Source organism: Myotis myotis, unplaced genomic scaffold, assembly GCF_014108235.1.
Source record: "Myotis myotis isolate mMyoMyo1 unplaced genomic scaffold, mMyoMyo1.p scaffold_m19_p_8, whole genome shotgun sequence".
Lineage (NCBI taxonomy): Eukaryota > Metazoa > Chordata > Mammalia > Chiroptera > Vespertilionidae > Myotis > Myotis myotis.
In genome coordinates, this window is record NW_023416390.1 from 46,425,957 (window position 1) to 46,442,146 (window position 16,190).

The following is a 16,190-nucleotide window of genomic DNA, read 5'->3' on the forward strand; positions in this document are numbered from 1 at the left end:
TATATTAAAAAAATAATTACATATTGTTTTTGTGATTAATCACTATGCTTTAATTATGTTCACTTTGTAACAATGAAATTGGGGGTCACCACAACATGAGGAACTGTATTAAGGGGTCGCAGCATTAGGAAGGTTGAGAACCACTGCATTAGAGCAAGTGACAAAGCTGCTTAATGATTATTTGGATTTTAAATAATTAGGTTTTATTTGAAATAATGGTGGTTAAAGTTTCATCTGTGAAACTCTGAGATTTGCATTATCATTTGCTTTTCCTAGGGACTTCAGTATACCAGTTCTAATCCTTCTCAAAAGATGGCAGTTTCTCACCTTTTGGTGGTATATTTATAGGCAGGTCACTGGAATACACCCTCTCATATCTGGTTACATACACATTACTTAAAAATAGCACCAAGCTAATCATCATTCTACCCAAACCAACTCCTTATTCTGTCATTGATACCCCCAGTTTTCTTGATATTCAGTTTTAAGATCTTGAAATCATTCCTGACTCTTCTTATCTACTCCCCACAACATCTAGTTAATCTCCAGGACATAACAGCTTTTTTTTTTTTTCCACAGTGTCTCTCCCGCCATTCTTCCTTTCTGTTTTTTCATTGCCACCACCTTAAGCCTGGAACTTCTGACTCCTAGATCACTGCAAGTCTTCTAGTTGGTCTCCCACCCTCCAGTCCCTCCCCAATTCATTGTGTCTTGCACATTACCAAACTGTTCACATTTGAGAGCCTCTGATTCTGAACTCTTAACTTCATCTGCAATTATCCAATCAAAATGGATTGTTTGTTGTTTCCTGTACAAACTGTCCACAGTCCCAGCTTCATACACATATATCAGTTGATGTTTATCAGTTACCATAATGATGCACCTCAGGAATTTTATAACTTACCCCTTTCTCCTCAGTGAGGTAGCTGTAAATATCATATGATGTTAATGTTGGTGATATTTTTTACAATTTTCAATAAGTAAATTTCAAGTTATATAGAACTTTATTTCGTTATTGTTTAGAAAAAAAAAATGGTTTATTCCAAGAAATCACATCACTCACTAAAGTTTTACCAGTTGCAAAAAAAGAAATGCAAACTTTGTAAGAATAAAACAAAACAAAATCACCTTTTTGTATAAAGATGCTGCTTTTTATTCTAAGAAAGACATTTTTGTGGCAAAAAATAATATCTTCTCGTATTGGGAAAGTAAATTTTGAAACGAAAAAATACTTAAAGAAAATGCCAAAAAAAGAAAAAAAAATGTCAGATCTTAGAAAGGTGACTTTTAAAAAATATATATATTTTATTGATTTTTTTTACAGAGAGGAAGGGAGAGGAATAGAGAGTTAGAAACATCGATGAGAGAGAGAAACATCGATTAGCTGCCTCCTGCACACCCCTTCTGAGGATGTACCCACAACCAAGGTACATGCCCGTGACCAGAATCAAACCTGGGACCCTTCATTCTGCAGGCCGATGCTCTATCCACTGAGCCAAACCGGTTAGGGCGAAAGGTGACTTTTATATCTATATCAAGTAGTCTATAATTTAAATGTGAATGAACCCATTTATAGAAATTAAGGCAAGTAATAAGAAAAGTCTAGATAAAATATGCGGAGACAAAGAAACAGGACGCAGATGTCAGAAATGGAAGATATAGAGCTCAAAACCACACTTTTAAGGTCTTTCAATAATTTTCTAAAAACTGCCTATAAATGTAGTGAGATCCTCAAGAAATCTAATGAGACCCTCGATGTGGTGATAAAGAACCAACTAGAAATTAAGCATACACTGGCTGAAATAAAGAATATTATACAGACTCCCAACAGCAGGCCAGAGGAGCGCAAGAATCAAGTCAAAGAATTGAAATGTGAAGAAGCAAAAAACACCCAACCGGAAAAGCAAAATGAAAAAAGGATCCGAAAATACGAAGATAGTGTAAGGAGCCTCTGGAACAGCTTCAAGTGTACCAACATCAGAATTATAGGGGTGCCAGAAGATGAGAGAGAGCAAGATATTGAAAACCTATTTGAAGAAATAATGACAGAAAACTTCCCCCACCTGGTGAAAGAAATAGACTTACAAGTCCAGGAAGCGCAGAGAACCCCACACAAAAGGAATCCAAAGAGGACCACACCAAGACACATCATAATTAAAATGCCAAGAGCAAAAGACAAAGAGAGAATCTTAAAAGCAGCAAGAGAAAGAAACTCAGTTACCTACAAGGGAGTACCCATACAACTGTCAGCTGATTTCTCAACAGAAACTTTGCAGGCCAGAAGGGAGTGGCAAGAAATATTCAAAGTGATGAATGCCAAGAACCTACAACCAAGATTACTTTATCCAGCAAAGCTATCATTCAGAATTGAAGGTCAATAAAGAGCTTCACAGATAAGGAAAAGCTAAAGGAGTTCATCACCACCAAACCAGTATTATATGAAATGCTGAAAGGTATCCTTTAAGAAGAGGAAGAAGAAAAAGGTAAAGATACAAATTATGAACAACAAATATGCATCTATCAACAAGTGAATCTAAGAATCAAGTGAATAAATAATCTGATGAACAGAATGAACTGTTGATTATAATAGAATCAGGGACATAGAAAGGGAATGGACTGACTATTCTTGGGGGGGAAAGGGGTGTGGGAGATGCGGGAAGAGACTGGACAAAAATCGTGCACCTATGGATGAGGACAGTGGGTGGGGAGTGAGGGCGGAGGGTGGGGCGGGAACTGGGAGGAGGGGAGTTATGGGGGGGAAAAATGAGGAACAAATGTAATAATCTGAACAATAAAGATTTAATTTAAAAAAAGAAAGAAAGAAAGAAAGAAAGAAAGAAAAGTCTAAAGTCACTTTAGAATCTGAGGATTGCCCTAACCGGTTTGACTCAGTGGATAGAGCGTAGGCCTGCGGACTGAAGGGTCCCAGGTTTGATTCCGGGCATGCACCTTGGTTGTGGGAACATCCCCAGTAGGGGGTGTATAGGAGGCATCTGATCAATGTTTCTAAGTCTCTATCCCTCTCCCTTCCTCTCTGTAAAAAAAAATCAATAAAATATATATTTTTTAAAAAACTGAGGATAAGTACAAAGTATTTTACAAATATTGTAAAAAGAGTATTCAAGAACCATTAAAGAATGCCCTGTTCATAAATTAACAAAAAGGCAAATGAATTTAGCCTTAGAGTAAAATACAGTGAACCATACCAGCACCCAAATAATCATGCGCCATAATGGTGCTTCTGGGACATGACATACTTCAGCAGTCATTTCCAAAAGGTGACTGGGGATTGCAACACAACCAGCTTTAAACAAAGAAACCACAGAGGTGCCAGGGTTACCCCGGCACTTATCAGGCGGCACATCTGACACAAAATACCTTCAGCGGATGAGGAATTAGTTTGTATCACTTGTCTTTGCATAATCTAGAATGACAAATGCATCCCCTGCCACCCTTTTCCTGCCTTCTTCAACTGTAAAGCATGTTTTACAGTTGTTGTATTTTTTTATAGGGATCATATGCAATGGTCAAAAGAGGAAGAAGCAGCAGCCAGAAAAAAAGTAGAGGAAAACTCAGCTGAGCGAGTCCTTCTGGAAGAGCAAGGTAGGCAGCTAACTGTGGTAGCAGCTCCTGGAGCCCAGTTTTCCGTTTGACCTCCCACTGATTCAGTCCACACCTGAGGCTCTTTTCCACCGACTGTGTCACTGCTTCGGGGAGTTCTTTACTTCTACCTGTGCCATGTACTTGTTCCATTTGGGAGAATGCCCAGGTCTTTCAGTTCAGTGGAACCAACTTAACGAAATGAAGTATGTATTCACCTTGTACTTGCTCTTTTTTTAGTCATATTGTTGCTCTTTCTGGGAGACACAAGCACATGGGTGGCATTTCAAACAAGATTTGAAAACATAACTTTAAAATTTTCCTCTCGTTAGGAGTCCTTTAGTATCTGCTGTGTGTTTTACTTGTTAGTAATGTTAACAAATTCAAACACTTTCAGCAAAGAAGGTAAAGTCATATCAAAATCTTGCTGGTCTCTTAGGATAAATATAAAGTTCCAATATATAAGGATTTAAGGTAACTTTTCTTGAAGGCCATTGATATTTAGAGTTTAATTCAGATAAAGCCTTGCCAGGCCTTCAAAAATGGCTTCTGAGAAATTGACCTGTGCGACTATCACACACAAAAAAGAAAACGTGTTGGTGAGGATGTAGAGAAATGGCAACCCTTTTGCCTTGTTGGTTGAATTGTAAAATGGTGCAACTTTTATGGAAAGCAGTATGGAAGCACCTTAAAAATTAAAAATGAAGCTACCATGTGTGATCTAGCAACCTCGCCTCTGGACATAGCAAAAAGAAATAGAAAGCAGAGTCTTGAGAGATATTTGTACATCCATGTTCATAGCAACACTATTCACAATAGGCAAAAGGTGGAAGCACTCCACATGTCCATCGATGGATAGAAGGATAAACAAAATGTGGTAGATACACACGACGGATTATTGTTCAGCCTTAAAAAGGAAGGAAACCCTATCACATGCTATAACCTGGAGGAACCTGGGGGACATGTGAAATGAAATAAGCCAGTCACAGAAAGGCAAATACTGTATAATTCCATATATATGTGGTATTAAAAGTAGTCATATTCATAGAAACAGGAAGTAGAATGGTGGTTACCAAGGCCTGGGGGACAGGGGAACACCAGAGTTGTTTAATGGTTATAAAGTTTCAGATTTGCAAGATGAAAAAGTTCTAGACATCCGTTTAACACTAGGGAACTGTACACTTAAAAATGGTTAAGATGGTAAGTTTTACGTTATGTGTTTTTTACCAAAATTTTTTTTAAAAAGTACCCCCCCAAAATGACTTCCATCCTTACTATGTTGCTGGGAACCCACAGACATTCTGCTGAACATCTGTAGATAGGATTTTTTTTTTCTGCATTTTGCTTAAAATCATCTCTTCTTAACACAGCTTGCTTCTTTTTCCTTTAAAAAAAATTTATTGAAGTAACAAATGCAGAAATTTACACAACTTATAAATGAACTAGAGGCCTGGTACACGAATTCATGCATGGGTTGGGTCCCTCTGGGCACCCTGCAAGGATTGGGCCGAAACCCGCAGTTCAGCGCCACCTGCAGCTCCTACCTGCTGCTCCACTCATCCTGGCCCCACTGTGCCTGCTGCGGGCTCACGCCCAATCAGTCCCGATCCGGAGAGGCTCGCGCTGCTACAGCAGCACTCGCCAGCCATGAGCCCTGCGTCTACTGCCCTCCCAAGGGGAGTGGCCTACGGAATCAGGCTGAAACCAGCTCTCCGATATCCCCCGAGGGGTCCCGGATTGCGAGAGGGTGCAGGCCAGGGTGAGGGACCCCACCGGTGCACGATCAGGCCGGGGAGGAACCATGGGAAGGCTCCAGGGCATGTTCGGCTCATCTCAGTCCTGATCGGCCGGACCCCAGCGGCAAGCTAACCTACCGGTTGGAGCATCTGTCCCTTGGTGGTCAGTGCACGTCATAGCAACTGGTCAACCAGTTTACTGTCTGCCCCCTGGTGGTCAGTGCACGTTATAGCAAGTGGTTGAGCAGCCTTAGCATATCATTAGCATATTACACTTTGATTGGTTGTTCAGTTGTTCTGCCTTTCAGTCTATTTGCATATTACCCTTTTATTATATAGGACTAGAGGCCTGGTGCACAAAAATTTGTGCACTCGGGGGGGAAAGAAGGAGGTCCTCAACCCAGCCTGTGCCCTCTCGCAGTCTGGGACCCCTCGGGAGATAACGCCCTGCTGGCTTAGGCCTGCTCCCGGGTGGCAGAGGGCAGGCCCAATCCCTAGGTACAGCCCCTGGTCAGGCTCAGAGCAGGGCCGATTGGGGAGTTGGGGCGCCGCCCCCTGTCATGTACAGAGCAGGGCGGATTAGGAGGTTGCGATGCCACCCTCTGTCATGCTCAGGGTAGGGCTGATTAGGGGGTTGGGGCACTTCCCCCTGTCACACTCAAGGCAGGGTCGTTAGGGAGGTTGTGGTGCCACCACCTGTCATGCACAGAGCAGGGCCGATCAGGGGGTTGGGGCGCTGCCCCCTGTCATGCGCAGAGCAGGGCCCATCAAGGGGGTTGGGGCTCCGTACCTTGTCACGCACAGAGCAGGGTCGATCAGGGGGTTGGGGAGCTTCCCCCTGTCACACACAGAGCAGGGCCCATCAGGAGGTTGGGGAGCTCCCCACTGTCACGCACAGAGCAGGGATCATCAGGGGGTTGAGGAGCTCCCCCCTGTCACTCACAGAGTAGGGCCGATAGGGGAGTTGGGGCACCGCCCCCTGTCACACACAGAGCAGGGCGGATCAGGGGGTTGGGGCGCTGCCCTCTATCACCCACAGAGCAGGGCTGATCAGGGGGTTGGGGCACTGCCACTGTCACACTCAGGGCAGGGCCGATGGGGAGGTTATGGCTCTACCCCATCACACACAGAGCAGGGCTTGTGGGGGGGGGGGGGCGGATTGGGGCGCCACCCTCTATCACCCACAGAGCAGGGCTGATCAGGGGGTTGGGGCACCGCCACTCTCCCACTCAGGGCAGGGCCGATGGGGAGGTTATGGCTCTACCCTGTCACACACAGAGCAGGGCCTGTGGGGGGGGCGGGGGTTGGGGCGCCACACCCTGTCACACACAGAGCAGGGCCGATCAGGGGGTTGGGGCACCGCAGCCTGTCACACACAGAGCCACAGGGTGATCAGGGGGTTGGAGAGTTCCCCCGTATCAGGCACAGAGCAGGGCTGATCAGGAGGCTGGGGCGCCTTCCCCTGTCACGAACAGAGCAGGGCGGATAGGGAGGTTGTGGCCCTGCTCCCTGTCACACACAGAGCTGCAGGGCGATCAGGGGGTTTGGGCACTGCCCCCTGTCACGCTGATCCCGGTGCCGGGAGGCCTCTCGGCTCCGCTGATCCCGGTGCTGGGAGGCATATTACCCTTTTACTATATAGGATAGAGGCCTGGTGCATGGGTGGGGCTGGCTGGTTTGCCCTGAAGGGTGTCCTGGATCAGGGTGGGGGTCCCCACTGGGGTGCCTGGCCAGCCTGGGTGAGGGGCTGAGAGCTGTTTTCAGGCTGGCAGGTGACGGAAGCTCCCAACTGCTCCTTTTTTTCTTTCTTTTTTTTTTATTCTGGGCCAGCTTTAGCTCTGGCTCCAACTCTGAGGCCTCTGCTGCTGAAAGCAGGTATCTGGTTTGTTTGGGTTCTATAATCAAAACAATGTATAACTCCAGCTCTGAGATCCCGGCCGGCTGAAAGCAGGTTTCTGGGGTTTTGTTTAGCTTCTATATTTGTTACAATGTTTCAAACTGCAAGCTCAGAGGCTGGCAAGGCAGGCGGGGAACGTTGGAGTCCTCCGTCACTGAAGAAAGCAAGCCTCATGTTCGCTTGCAGCTGCCTGGCTGCCGTCCGCCATCTTGGCTGGCAGTTAATTTGCATATCTCCCTGATTAGCCAATGGGAAGGGTAGTGGATGTATGCTAATTTTCATGTTTCTCTTTTATTAGATTAGCTTCTCACAGAGCTCAATGGATTTTCCAAACACCCACCTGAAGAAACAGAATATTACCAGTAACCCAGAAAGTTTTCATGTTCCAACCCAATTACCATACTTCCCCCAATCCTTCAGGCCGCTAAATGAGCAACCATTGTTCTTCTGGCTTCTGACCCCATAGGTTGGTTTTGTCAGAGCAGTTTGGTTCTGGTTCTGACCATTTCTCATTCACTCTTGTGACAAAATCAGAGTACCCATTAAATAGAGCAAGTCAGGAAGCTATGGTCACGGGTCAAATCCAGCCCACTGCCTGTTTTTATAAGTCAAGCATTATTGGGACATAGACATACTCATTTATTTACGTATTTTCTATGGCTGCTTTTGAGCTATGTTTACAGAGCTGAATAGTGGCGACAGAGACCATATGTAGCCCACAATGACTACTCACTAACTGGCCCTTTGAAGGAAATGTTTGCCAATGCCTGAGATGCAATTTTCAGGATAGATGGGTCGGCTGTCCCAAGGCTCCCTAGGGAAAGATATTTACATTCCTCTGTGCAAGCCAAGCTAGTGAAAATCACTAATCCCACTGGTAGTTAACTATCGTTCTAGTGGCTTCAGTCTACAATTGAGGCTAAAGTTTGAAGCGAAGGTAGCTGTGGAGCCTAAGCTACTGAGAATGCCCTCCCTAGCTGCCCTTACCCAGTGAAGGGGCAGTGCTGCGTCTTATCCTCTAGCATCAGTTGCTATTCCCTTAGAGCTTGCTCCCATTTCTTACACCTAAGCTTGAACGTGTCCTGGAGAGTGGACAAGAAAGAAGAGTACCTGCCCCACAGTGGAGCTGTTCTATTTTTATGAGCTTCCAGTCATGCAGTCCAGAGTAGGATATGGCCCGGGAGTTGGATTTGAGGGTGCATACCAGTGGCAGTTCTGCTTACAGATCAGCCAACATTGCATTCCTTTCAGGAGCTCTGTCATTCTGTTTCTGAGGAAGTATAATTTTGCTTCTTTGCCAGCAGCTGCACAGACATATTTTCCACATTACTCAAGCTTCTGCTAGTGGCCACCTGGATGTGACAGAAAGAGTCAAGCCTAAACCGAATTAAAAGTTATCAGTCATCTTAATTCATTTTCAGCAAATTAGAAATTATACACAGTATATTTCATTTGATCATTTAAAACAAGAATTTTTTTTTTCACACTCTTGAATATTTCTGTTTAGAACATAAATAGATGAGCAGTGCTGATAATGTTCCTTTGCAGTGCTCTGCACGTGGCTGCCTATTTTGGCCTATTTATGTTAACAATGAACTTGAGTGAAGCTAATGAGAAGGTTATTTTAGGGCCCTGGAAACCACAGTAAAGGAAAATGACAGTTCCCGCAGAATCATAGTGTGACTGAAATAGAAAGGTGGTGACTGGGCTCTCTCTGTGGAAGCAGGAAAAGCAGGCTTGAGAGGACTGATGATACTGCTTTGAAGCATTTGGTATGTGCTTATTAGCATGTCCAATCTCTCTCTGAGCAAGTTTTCTGGCTGCCGTGGAGACACAGAACAAAAGATTCCACTGTAAAATGACTCAAAGTGATGGAGGTTTCTGATGCATCCTGTCTGCATCCCCCCGTAACACTCCTCAGTGCGGTGGACTTCAAACATGTCAGGGAGCCAGGAGAGGAACACACGGTGAGGGTGACCGGTGCATCACACTTAAGCAAGGTTGCACATGGCAGAGAAAGAACACTTTTGCTCCAAGAAGCTGTTGAGTGACAGGACATTGCAGTGAGAGTAAAAGCCTACCTAGCCACCCAGTCCAGTCTCTGCCAGGGATCATAGAGCTGCTAGTCTGCAGAAGCTAGTCTGGTGAGGCTTCCAATCTGGTATTTAATGTCCCCAGTGAATATGGGTCAAGGTGAATAGATCCCTTTAAAAGCTCTCCTGGCCCAAACTTTGTGAAAACCCAAAGGAAGCTCTGACCCAGATCTCCCAGTGCCTCTGTTAACCATCATCCCTTCTTACCTAGGAGAGTCCTAAGTCTTTGAAAGAGCCAGTTTTCTCCCATCACAAAGTATCCCCTTTGCAGATGGTTATACAGCATGAGCTTATCTTACTTATTTTAATGTCACTGGCAGGAACCGCTGCTAGTTGGTCTCCGACTCTGACCACCTCTCCAGCACATTTCTTTTCTTTTTTAATATATTTTTATTGATTTCAGAGAAGAAGGGAAGAGAGAGATAGAAACTTCAATGATGAGAGAGAATCATTGATTGGCTGCCTCCTACATGCCCCACACTGGGGATTAAACCCACAACCTGGGCATGTACCCTGACCTCCTGGTTCATAGGTCGACGCTCAACCACTGAGCCACGCTGGCTGGGCTCCAGCACATTTCTCTGTGTGTGTCAGTCTGTCCTGCCATTCCCATGTCCAGTTTCTCACCTATTGTCTCACCTATTGTCTTAGCTGTTGGTGAGAATTGAAGTCAGGAAATATCCTCACAATTCTGAAAAATAAGAACTTATCCATCACAGATGACAGTCATTTTTTGCTGTGAGATGGTTGACATTTTGTTTTTGTGATTAAAATGTATAGCATCCAGGCTCTTCTTAGCAATATTTCTTTCAATTAGATGCCCAGATTAATGATTTTTAATTCCACATATCCTTTGTTAAATTCTTTTAAATTTTATTATAGACCATATTTCTTTTAAAAGAAGGTTAATTTGAGAAATTAGAAAGATTCTTTTGACAGTTTTTGAGTTAACGTGATTGTCCTGTATAATAAAAGACTAATATGCAAATAGACTGAACAACCAGTTGTTATGACGTATGCCGACCACCAGGGGGCACGCATGGAACATGGTGGACGTTGGCAGCAGGTGGCACAGCGCTACATGGTGGGCATCGGCTATGGCAGGATGGTAGAATAGGTGAGCAGGGGCGCCAGACCAAGGTGGGGCACCAGTCGCTGTCATCGGGGTGAACCTCTGGTGGTTACTGAAAATTCTTTGTTCCCACATGCTGCGGTCCCGCCCAGCGCTTGCACTTGCTGCCGGCACCAGCCCTGCTCGCACCTGCTGTTGGTGCCGTCCGCAGGTGCAAGCGGTGGCTGCTGGCCCTGATTGACCTGAGGGCTTCTCCACCTCCCCCTGCTCCTGAGAGGCTATCAGGGCCGGCAGCCACCGCTTGTACCCGCTGCCAGTGACGGCCCCACTTGCATCCGCTGCCAGCACCAGCCCCAATAGCTCTGCGCCGTCAGTGGGTGTGAATAGGACCAGCGGCAGCGGCTGGAGCTGGACTGCCGGCAGACAGCGGACCAGGGGCCGCGGTGGGAGGGGCCGGGCAGGGGTGCGGAGGATGGGCCAAGACCCACCCCTGTGCCCACCGCAGCCTCGTGGCCCACAGTTCCTTTCAAGGTGCATGAATTTGTGCACTGGGCCCCTAGTATTTTACAATTTTCTAAAAACATCTCCAGTGTATTATATCTCACCTAGCTATTTAGCAAATGTAATGGGTTTTTAAAACTTAATAACAAAAGCAGCTGTGCTTTTACTCTAAAACAGCGGTTCTCAACCTGTGGGTCGCGCCCCTTTTGGGGGTCGAACGACCCTTTCACAGGGGTCGCCTAAGACCATCAGAAAACACATATATAATTACATATTGTTTTGTGATTAAACATTATGCTTTAATTATGTTCAGTTTGTAACAATGAAAATTCATCCTGCATATCAGATATTTACATTATGATTCATAACAGTAGCAAAATTACAGTTATGAAGTAGCAACGAAAATAATTTTATGGTTGGGGGTCACCACAACATGAAGAACTGTATTAAAGGGTCGCAGCATTAGGAAAGTTGAGAACCACTGCTCTAAAATATCCTTATAAATAACTACCTAGCTAGGATGAGTTATCTATGTCAAGCCAAATAGTAAAAGAATCCCGCTATACCTTACCTTGAATAACTTTCCACTTGAGAGTATCCTATGTGGAAAAAAAAAAAAAAAGCAGCTAAAAGTTTTTTGTGCTGATAAATTTAGGGTATTGTTTATAAGTCAACTTTAATTTAAAATTTCATGCAGTGCTCTCAGAAATGTACTTTTCATTTCATAACTTTAAGAGTTTTCTTTTATTAGACAATGGTGAACTTTATCAGTGACATGTGGAAATTACCAACTTTGAGAGCTCAGGTATTTGCGTAATTGATGTGCAAAAGTAACTTTAAATTGCTTTTTGTTACACTGCAACTTAGAATAAATTTTCATAATTCATATTAATCATATCATATATGTCAGATACATAAATGGTTTAATTCATTTTCTTAGTTATGATATTCAGTGTGATTCAGAGTGAATTCTGAATACTTAAGTATTATTAGTGTGTCATATTCCTCCTTCCCCTCAGCAGTACTGAATTTAATAAGTGAATAATTGAGAAGATGCTTCATTTGGCTGTGTTTAAACAGATCACTGTATCCTTTTTATTGCCATTGGCATAGAACAATTAATTCTGAGTTGGCAATCTAGGAATGTGAAAGGAAAAAATGCGTCTCAAAGAAAAATTGATCATTAATATACCTATTTAGAAGGTCAGTTGGGCCAGATAAAGACAGGGCAGATTTCGCTTCACTATATTCTTTTATCATTATTGGCCTGAACTTGAGGTAAGTTAACAGCAGGTTGAAACTAAACGTTTCACTCATGGTCAAGAAAGTAGCTCTTCCAAATCCCCTGTTATCACAGGTACTCTTACAGTTCAGGAAATTAAATCATATGCTGTAGGTGTTTATATTGTCTCATAACCATAATTATGAGTTTGATTGAGCTCCCGTGGGGTCTCAGAAGCTGTCACGCATTACTGTGGAGTTGCCAGGATTGATTGGAGATACTACTGAAAACACAACTTTAAAAAGAAAAAAAAAGGAAAGAGTTCCAGTCCATTAACCTTTCCCCAGCCTATCCTAAGAGCTGTTTCTGTTTTGTTTCTATGCCACAAACCCATCTATTCTCATAGAGCATTAATGTTGCCATTGCTCACCCTAATTTCATCATATAATTTTGCACACATAATTGATATTTTATATAATTTAAATGGAGTTTAATTCTGTATTTCTGACCTGTTTTTAGGAAGGTTTACTCCAATCAGCATTATTTTTACAACTTAGTTATACTGACTATAAGTCATGCTGAGGTTTTCATTTTAACTTGGTGTTTCATAATGAGAAGAAAGTGCAGAATTAGAAAAAACAGATTAATTTGCAACAGCATGGATGGACACAGTGGGTATTATGCTAAGTGAAATAAACCAGACAAAGACAAATACCATATGATATCACTTATATGAGGAATCTAAAGAACAAAGTCAACAAATAAACAAAATTGGAACAGACTTACACATACAAAAACAAACTGATGGAGGCCAGAGGGGTGGGGTGCAGTGGGTGAGGGTGAAATAAGATAATGGGATTAAAAGTGCACATTGATAGCTTCGGAATAGTCACAGGGCTGTAAGGTAAAGCATAGGGAATAGAGTACACGATATTGTACTAACTATCTGTGGTGCCAGGTGGGCACTTGAATTATCAGAGGAAACACTTTGGAACCTACATGAATGTCCATCCACTATGCTGTACACCTGAAACTAATACAAAATAGTGTTGAACACAAAAATAAAAAATAAAGTATCAGCAGAAACCTGGAAAGAAAAAAGAAAAACAGATTATTTTCAGAAGTATTTTGGAGGGGCTACTATTGATTTTCTGTTAGGAAGGCAGTGTAGTGTAATGGTGTTAAGAGCATGCACTTTAAAGTTTGATAGACTTGGTCCAAGTCCAGGCTCTGGTGGACCTTGGGAAATTTTTTTTATCTCTTCTGACCTTGAATTTCTTCGTAATTTGGAATAACACATCTATTTGAATAATACGTCTATTTGTTATTAAGATTAAATGGGAAGAAAAAGCCAAGTAAAGTATTTGACATAGTGCCTAGCACATAATCAATACTTAGTATGTGTAATTGTTGTTATTTTTAATGATGTTGTTATTGGTATAATGATTTATGTCATTGTTTGGGGTTCTTTTCCTCATAGTTTTGAAAATTAGGAAATACTTGAAAAAGGCTTGAAAGTATATACACAGACCTTGACCATCATTTTCTATTAGTATTCAGATCCTTTCTAAAGATTTCCTAGGCCAGGGCTGCATTTAGATGCTTGATATATTTGGTACATGAATCAGATTCCAGTCATCTACTGCAGATGCATTTTCTTTATAAATTGTAGAAATTAAAATATTAATACAGGCTCGTTTTTATGACAGCAATCTTATCCAAGATTTTGTAGTTTGTAGAACTGATAATGTCTAATATTCTCCATAAGTTCGTGGGGTTTAATAGGAAAGTACATAGACTTTTTAGAGCTTGAACATGGAGTACATTCAACCTCTCATCAAATGAGGAAACTGTAGGCAAGTTGAAGGAAGAATTAGCTAAGATTCTTTATCTTTGTGTAAGATGTAGACAAAACTGCAAAAGAAAGAACTACATAATAACCACTAAATTGTTAGCATCACTCCAAATTTTCACCAGATTTTGATAAATGAATGTAAAATAATTTTTTGAGTTGCAGTCAGTGTATAGACGATCCTATGTGAATGTTTTCTCTTATTATTATCCTTTTCATTTTCATTGCTATGTAAGGTTACTCTGTTTTGACCTGCATGGTTTGCTTGGTCATGGTTTGTTGGGTATTTGAGTTATTTCCCAGTTTTTCCTCTTACAAATAGCACTGCTATGAATATCTTTCCTTTCAAGTTACTCCCCAGGTGTCTACCTCCCTACCACCAATTAATTCCTAGGGGAATAGTCTGCAAATTAATCACGGTGTACTATTATATTCTATTTACTGATAGTTAGGTTCAAAATCACTTCACAAGTAGCTTGGTATTGGAAACGCAGATACTAGAGATTTGACTAAATGTAGGTCTTGTTAGGTGGTTGCTTTTTATTAAGCAGAAAAACCTACCAGCATAGAGTGAGTTACAAAGAAGATTTTTAAGATAAAAGGAAGAAGGCAAGATGCAAGAAGACCCTGGGGAAATTAGACAGTTTCCTAATTCCTCCTGAATCTGATTTGCAGAATGTTGTTTTGTTTTCTTTGTATACACTCCAGTTTTTAAAAGTAGAGATAGGACTGTTGTAAAGATAAAATGTAGCATGTTTAGATTAATCATAAATAGGCTTCCTTCCATTAGTGTGGATGTGAGCATGTCTTGGACTTCAACATCACATAATTCTTTTGTTACAGAGATCTGCTTTCATTTCTCAGGCCTTAAATACAGATGGGAGTTTCTGTCGTTATAGCAGTCCTGCTGCCAGATACAGTTCAGGCTTCATGGGAAGAAAGTCTTGTGGCCAAATGGGTGGAGATCCATGGTGCAAGGCCATAAAGATAAAAATGGAAAGAAAAGAAAAACTATAAGGGCTTCAGGCCAGGGCTCTGTAACAAAGACAAACCTCACTATAGGCACTGCTTGTTCTAAGGGCAGGGGCTTCTTTAAAACTATGGGAAAATGAGTCTGTTATTTTTATTTTTAGCTTAGTTTAATTTATTTTTGGCATATAGTAATTTCACAGATTAAAATTCAAATGAAAATTCTCAAACCACTAAGTTCCTCTCTTTTGAGGCAACCAGTATTACTAATTAAAGATTATCCTTCCAGAGCTATTCTGTACATATATATAAGTATATATGTATATATACATGCATGTATGTTTCTGTGCATGCACACACATGTATTCTTTTTCTCTTTTTTTTTCTAACCAATGGTTGCATGCTAACATATTGTTCTACACTTTGCTTTTCACCCAACATTGAATCTTGGAAATTATTCCAAATCAATAGGTTTTTTATTCTTTGAAAGCACTTTTAAAATATCATGTGTCTACATTGGGTGAAAATAATTCTTAACCCATGAATTAGGCCCAGGGAGTAGGCCTGGTACATAATAGTATCCAAGAAAAGTTTGTTGAATGAATGTGGGAGGGAGAGAAGAAGTATATTAGTTTATTAATTTAAGGTACAGATAGAAAGAGGCAGAAAGCTAAGAATTCCCTAAAATTTTGAGACTCTTGACCAAACCCTGACCCTGGGATCCAGTGAAATCTAAGGTATGATATCACAAAATGCATATCTCTTTTAGACAGGCATCAGAAGTTCTCTTTAAGGCTTCATATTAGGAGATGTCAGTAAAAAGAGATGCCTCTGGAGGTGGGGGAAGAATGGAGTTATGAGATGGCCCCTAGACTCCAGGAGTCAGCCCTATTCTGCTGTGATGGAACTCTAGGCCCTGGAATAATTGGGTTCATCTATTATGTGCTGTCTTTCTTCCAATGCAAAACAGAGGGGTCAGAGTAGATTATTTCAATGGACCATTCTATCTCTAAGATTATGTCATTTATAATACCATCTGATTACCAATTTACATAGATATCATGTTGAAACTGCTTTCACACAAATAAAAAATAAGGTGTTCTTTCTCTAAAATAATAAAGAGCCTTATAGGTTACTAGAGGCCCAGTGCACAAATTTGTGCACGGGTGGGGTCCCTCCTGGCTGATCTGGGCCAGCCGGAAGGAGGGACCGTGGGAGGTTGGCCGGCTGCGGGAGGTTGGCTGTGGG

At 42.1% G+C, this 16,190-nt stretch overlaps 1 protein-coding gene across 1 annotated transcript in view; it reads left to right on the top strand.

Moving 5' to 3' along the window:
- Positions 1–16,190, top strand: part of METTL8 (methyltransferase like 8) — a 78,465-nt gene that overhangs the window by 42,872 nt on the left and 19,403 nt on the right. Inside the window, exon 3 of the mRNA XM_036320004.1 lies at positions 3,512–3,603. Coding sequence (XP_036175897.1) covers positions 3,512–3,603 — 92 coding nt within the window. The remainder of the gene's footprint in view (positions 1–3,511; positions 3,604–16,190) is intronic.